At 37.6% G+C, this 7102-nt stretch overlaps 1 protein-coding gene across 1 annotated transcript; it reads left to right on the plus strand.

Moving 5' to 3' along the window:
- The first annotated feature begins 651 nt into the window (after positions 1 to 651).
- On the plus strand, positions 652 to 975 carry LOC130744963 (uncharacterized mitochondrial protein AtMg00820-like). Its single transcript, XM_057597120.1, has one exon. The coding sequence runs from the start codon at positions 652 to 654 to the stop codon at positions 973 to 975; it is 324 nt and encodes a 107-aa protein (XP_057453103.1).
- The last annotated feature ends 6127 nt before the right edge of the window (positions 976 to 7102 follow it).

The raw sequence follows: 7102 nt of genomic DNA on the forward strand, positions 1-7102 counted from the left end.
TTTCGGCAAACTTCCGAGGATTGGAATCGGACGTTCGTAGATCCTAGGGTTTCGCCTTGAAACGCTTGTTATATATGGATTAAGAGAAGTTCTAACAGTTCTCTGAAGATTTTTGGAATTAGCTTCCATCGTGCCTTTAAGTGAAAACTAGCTATTTACTAGGGTTTCTGCCCTAGGTTTAAGCGTATAACGATCGTGCTATGCCTTTAATCGACTTTGATGAAATCCTTAGACTTTTCCTGAACTTTCTCCTTCACAAATTTATTTCATTTAGTAAACTCTCGTTCAGGTTTTCCCTTCACGATACATCAACCCTAATCGTGAATAGAATTTATTTACTTGGTATAAACTGAAAAACTTGGGTCTTACAGAAGGTCTTATTCAGTAGGGATGTCTTCTTTGATGAGACTTCCACATGGCATGAAATGAAAGATAAAGCCTCAAAGCCTAACTCAGTGCATCTAGAGTTAATTGAAGACTCATCTACCGAACCAAACCAAGTCAGAAATCTGGGGGAGAGGTCACCAGTGGTATACACACCACAGACAGCAAATAATAGGCCTTCAAGGCTTAGAAATTTGCCTCCAAGACTGAGATTATCAACTGTTCTCAGATGACATAATTGGAGAAGATGGTGATATTGTTCAGCATATGGCTCTTCTAGCTGAGAGTGAACCTGTTAGCTTTGATGAAGCAATTACCAATGACATATGGAAGCTTGCAATGAAGGAAGAACTTAGCTCCATAGAAAAGAATAAGACTTGGGAGATTGCTGTTTTGCCACCTGAAAAGGTTCCCATTGCAGTTAAATGGGTGTTTAAGGTGAAGCTTAAACCTGATGGAACAATTGCCAAGCACAAAGCTAGGCTTGTTGCCAAAGGTTTCATGCAGAAAGAGGGCTTAGACTACTCAGAGGTCTTTGCTCCTGTGGCCAGACTTGAGACTGTGAGGATCATCATAGCTATTGCTAGCTAGCATAAGTGGAAGAGTAAAATACACTCACCCCCCTCAAGGTTTGTGAGAATAACACTTAACTCCATTCTTATCCAAAATATACACTTCACCCCAATAATAATCTCATAATTACACTTAGCTCAATTCTTCTCTGAAATCTTCACTCCACCCCACCCCTTTAACACCATCCAAAAGATGCTAACGGAATATTCTTTTAACTCAAATTAATTAATTAAAATATAAATGATAAATAAATTACATTATCCTCTAACCAAATAATAATTGTACTATAATTTTGTAAATATTCTAAATATTTATAAAATATTTTAAATACCTCCAAATGAAAAATAATAATTAAACTTGATGTTTATTATGGTCAAAATATTTCTCTCTCTAATATAACTCAAATTTAAATATGGAGTATTTCAGTCAAAATATTTATCAAATGATGAGTTATAATACCTGTGTATAACCTTAAACAACTTATATTTTAGAACTTAAAATGCCATGTGTTTAAGTGCTCATACAACCTAATAGCTAAGGTAATCACATATCGTCATAACACAATTATATTTTGAAAGTTTAGTAAACTTATTGACAAATTTTTTTAGTAAACTTAGTGGTAAAGTTTTTGAGTTTTGATGGTTCTCACATTGAGTTAAGTTTTGCTAAATTTGTGATGGAAAATGTTGTTGCCTTGAAGAGGATGATCTCAAACTTAGCTGGAAGCTACGTAACTCAGATCCGGAAGAAGTAAAACAGAAGTTGTTCTCGTTTAAGAAATGTTCTAGTTCTATGAATTTGGAATTACACCAAAAAGGCCATAACATGCTTTATTGTAAATCATTTGTGCTGCCCTCCAAATAACAATGATTTTTTTACTTGAATGAGCAATGATTATCTCGTGCTACTTTTTTTTTTAAAAAAAAGTATATTTATTATTTAGTTAGAAGATAATGTAATGTATTTATATTTAAATTAATTAATTTTGAGTTAAAAGAATATTTTGTTAGCCTCTTTTGGATGGTGTTAAAGGGGGTGGGGTGGAGTGTAGAATTTAGAGAAGAAATGAGTTAAGTGTAATTGTGAGATTATTATTGGGGTGGAGTGCATATTTTGGATAAGAATGGAGTTAAGTGTTATTCTCACAAATCTTGTGTCACAATTAGATGTTAAATCTGCTTTCCTAAATGGACCTCTTGAGGATGAGGTCTATGTGTCACAACCACCTGGTTTTGCAGTCAAAGGTCAAGAGGATAAAGTTCTAAGACTTAAGAAAGCTCTATATGGGCTTAAACAAGCTCCAAGGGCATGGAACAAGAGAATAGATGGTTTCCTTGCTAGCTCTGGATTCAAAAGGTGTACTGTGGAACATGGAGTATTGATAAGTGTCAAATTTACTTAAATTATCATATTATAATTGACACTTATCTATTCTAAACATGTGAATTATCATTCAAATATCTCCATTTTCATATGTTTGTAAATATTTAGATTTTACTAGTATTATGCTTTAAATATAGTCTAAATCATGATGAATATTTGGGTTTTGTTGTAGGGATGAATATCCAAAGAAATATGCAAGATTTGGTGAGGTAATGAGGGTTTTCAAGGTTTCTGGTCCAAAGGTGCTAAGCATCAGCCAAAGGGTGCTAAGCATCATCTGGCAATGGAGACTCCTTCAGCATGAAGTAACAGAGTGCTAAGCGTTTAAAATGGAATGCTAAGCATCATCTGGCGGTGGGGAATCCTTTAGCATGAAGAAACAAGGCGCTAAGCACCAAAAGTGGAGTGCTAAGCACCCTGTAACAGATCTGCAATGCTATAAAACTCTAAGTTCAGCACAGAAACAGGAGTTCACGAAAATCAGAGATAAATACACAAACCCATCACTTGGGGAAAGGGAGAACTCAAAGGAGATCATCAAGGGTGACCTAGGAGGCTAGAGAGAAGGCTTTGGAGCCGATTTCATCGTCGGGGAACCGTCACAGATTCGGTTTTTCATCGTTCTTCTTCTCTTTTATGATTGTAAAGCTATCCATGGAAATGGATAGCTAATTTCTCATTTGTTGGGATTAGAACTAGTTGTTTTAATGCTCATGTAATCTATTTGATTTCCTTTCATGCAAATTTCATGTTTCTATGTTAAAGAATCAATGGTTTTCTCTTATGCTTCAAGCTATATCTTAGGTTGATCCCCTTGGGTATTTTGATTGATTCAAACTTGTGTAGGGAACTCACATGATCTTGAGTCTGAACTAGAGTTAATCATATGTTTCTTTTCCATGATTCAATGATTTTTACCTTGTGCTTCATGCTTGTTTTGGATTGATCACCTAGAACATGAATTTAGATTTAATAGGATGGTGGGAACTAACTATTTAAATCTGAATTAGGTAAAATCATCTAATGATTCTAAGGTCTAGGGATAGGGTTAGATCATTAGTCTATTCAAACATCCATGTTTAATGCTACTCACTATTGTTAATCGATCAAGGGATTGAAGGTTAATATAGGGAGTTGATAATCTTCTACACCGGGGGACTGGGTAGTAAGATAAGAAATGGTGGGAGGAATCAATTGCATAGAACGATATTTGTATATGAATCAATAGAATACATAGAGGTCAAACAACGAAACTCTAATCCCAGCAAAACTATCTACCTTGGTGAATCCAATTACTTTATCTGCTTTCTTTATATTTTCATGTTCTTAAACAAACCCCTAATATCTCTGTTAACCATCATTTGAGTTTGTTAGCTATTGAAGGGCATAAGTATTACACCTCCCAGTGGATACGACAAAACCCTTTACTATACTACAATTGAGTCTTGAAAGGGATTCAAGAGTAATGTGGTAAAAACTCTTTCAACAAGTATATGTGAAGTTCCTTGCTGACAACATTGTACTCTACATATGCTTATATGTAGATGATCTTCTCATAACTGGAAGTAATGTGAGTGAAATTGAGAAGCTGAAGAATCTGCTGAAAGGTGAATTTGAAATGACTGACTTGGGCACTTTATCCTATTTTCTTGGATTGGAAGTAATCCAAACTGACAAAGGTTTATTCATGAGACAGAAGAAGTATATCTCAGAAGTTTTGAAAAGATTTAACATGTGGGGATGCAATGCTACTGAAACTCCTTCTGAATCTAATTTGAAGCTAGACAAGTGTGAAGATGAACTTGCAGTTGATGGTACTCAGTTCAGAAAAATGGTGGGAAGTCTTAGATACATTTGTCACACAAGACCTGAAATCTCATTCAGTGTAGGTGTGGTTAGCAGGTTCATGAGTGACCCTAGACAGTCACACTTGTTAGCCATCAAGAAGATTATGAGGTATTCGAGAGGTACTCTAGACCTTGGTATTCTATTTCCTCACCAGAAGAGTAATTGCAACATGAAGCTGGTGTCTTATTCAGATTCTGATTGGTGTAGTGACATCATGGACATAAAGAGTACAATGGGAAACATTTTCCTTCTTGGTGATGCACCAGTGTTCTGGTGTAGTAAGAAACAGCCTATGGTAGCCTTGTCTACATGTGAAGCTGAATATATTTCAGCTTGTTTTGCTGCTTGCCAAGCAGTTTGGTTATCATCATTGTTAGAAGAATTGAAGGCTGGTTTTGGAAGTAAGATTGAGCTTCTGGTTGACAACAAATCTGCAATAGATTTGGCTAAAAATTCTGTGTCACACGGCAGGAGCAAACATATAGAAACCAAATTTCACTACTTGAGACAGCAAGTAGATTCTGGAAAGATCAAGATTGAGTACTGTCCAACTGATTCACAACTTGCTGATATACTAACCAAGGGACTGAAGATTGAAAAGTTCAAAGAAATGAGAAGACTTATTGGAGTTACAAGCCTGACTGAATTGAAGACCTAGGAGTTTTTTTTACACAATTATAATGTGGTTTTTTGTTTCCCATGTTCTACTTTTGGTCGATTTGGGTTTTGATAGTTTTCTCATGGTAATTGCATTATGGGGGAGTATTAAATGTAATGTAATTAAAGTGTGATTAGAAATAACTACTGTCTAAATGGTTAGTGGGGTTAATTACCCTTGATTGGTTGTAATAGTATAAATAGGTGAGAGAGTCATTAACTGCATTGACTCTATTGATTACAGAAATAATAAGAATTGAGTTTTCCCCAATTTTGATTCTCTCTCTCTTTTCCTTCCATTTTCTTGCTTTCTGAAATAATCAATTCCAACAATGTGCATGTTTGATCTTCATGGTCTTATGTTTTTGTACATTGCTAATAGCACTCCTTAAGATTTAGTCTCACATGTTGTAAGTGTCGTTTGACAATCCTTCGGGTTTTAATTCCAAACATTATTGACCAAAAAAAAAGGGTGGAGCTTGGTATTATCCCTCCAATGTTTAATCATAATATTGTATTTGAACTTTGTGAAGAAGTATGTCTCCTAAAAGTTTCTCTCCAAAGAGAATTCCCGTGGAGATTATCAAAGATACTTCCCTGTGACTCTTCTTCACTATATGACTTATCAGTTTGGCGCCACCTTCATCATCATCTTCTAGTTTTTTCAGAAAATTTCACATTCTCTTACTTGTTCTTGAAGATTCAAGGTGCTAGATCCAACATAACTAAAAGATTCATGGAGTTTCAAGTGCATTCCACATCATAGTGTCACGTGCATTATGTTATATCAATTCCAGTATATTGTATTTTGTTATATTCCATTATGTTCTATCAATCTAAACATAGTCTTAATGTCATCTGCATGACATGCTGTTGAAGGAAATCAATTCCGTGAGTATTATTGATAATGAAATACCCTATATATACAACTTACCTAGTTGACTAACAATAAATATTAAACCCTAATTACAGGCGTAATTACAAAGAGAATAAATAATATCCTATTCTATCACACCCCCGCAGTCGAAGCGGGAGGTTCACCGACGCTGAGACTGGAACGAAAATCATCAAAAAGAACCCGAGGTAGGCCCTTGGTAAAAATGTCCGCAATCTGATGACGGGAAGGAACATGAAGGACGCGAGCCTGGCCACGCGCGACCTTTTCCCGAACAAAGTGGATATCCATCTCAATATGTTTGGTACGCTGATGATGCACTGGATTCCCAGAGAGGTAGATGGCACTAACATTGTCACAGTGGACCAATGTTGCCAGAGAGAGAGGAAAATGAAGCTCCAGAAGTAAATTGCGGATCCAGCAGGACTCGGAGACAACATTAGCAACACCTCGATATTCAGCTTCAGCACTAGAGCGAGAGAGAGTGGGTTGCCGCTTGGAGGACCAAGATATGAGGTTGTCACCGAGGAAAACACAGTAACCAGAAGTGGAGCGTCTGGTGTCAGGACAGCCCCCCCAGTCAGCATCAGTGTAAGAAACAAGCTTTTCAACCGGGGAGGGATACAAATGTAGCCCATAAGTCAATGTGCCACGAACATAGCGGAGAACCCGCTTGAGGGCAAGCATGTGCTCGGTGTGGGGTGCATGCATATGTAAGCAAACCTGCTGAACAGCATAGGAAATGTCAGGACGAGTAAATGTGAGGTACTGTAGGGCACCAGCAAGACTCCGATATAGGGTGGCATCCTCACAAGGAGTCCCAGAGGAAGAACTGAGCTTCTGCTTGGTGTCAACTGGTGTAGCAGAAGGGTTGCATGAGGTCATGCCGGCGCGAGCAATAATCTCAGTAGCATAAGTGCTCTGACTGAGGAAAAGGCCACCTGCATGTCTAGTGACAGCGATGCCAAGAAAGTAACTCAGAGGACCAAGATCCTTCATAGCAAACTCGGATGCAAGAAGTTCCATAAAGGATTTGCGGAGATCATGCGATGATGCAACCAGGATGATGTCATCAACATAGAGAAGTATGTAGGCAATATCAGAACCCTGCCGGAAGATGAAAAGAGAATGATCGGAAGTGCTGTGCCGGAATCCAATAGAGGAAACATAATCAGCAAATCGCTGATACCAAGCACGAGGCGCCTGTTTCAGACCATAAAGGGACTTCTTCAGACGACAGACATAGTCCGGGTGGTGAGGGTCGCGGAAACCCAAAGGCTGATGCATGTAGACAGTCTCATGGAGATCACCATGCAGGAAAGCATTCTGGACATCCAACTGATGTATGGGCCAGGATCTGGA

Source organism: Lotus japonicus, chromosome 3, assembly GCF_012489685.1.
Source record: "Lotus japonicus ecotype B-129 chromosome 3, LjGifu_v1.2".
NCBI classification, from domain to species: domain Eukaryota; kingdom Viridiplantae; phylum Streptophyta; class Magnoliopsida; order Fabales; family Fabaceae; genus Lotus; species Lotus japonicus.

Excerpts from the sequence above, each read along its gene's own strand:
- LOC130744963 (XM_057597120.1), top strand. The coding sequence starts at position 652 with ATGGCTCTTCTAGCTGAGAGTGAACCTGTTAGCTTTGATGAAGCAATT.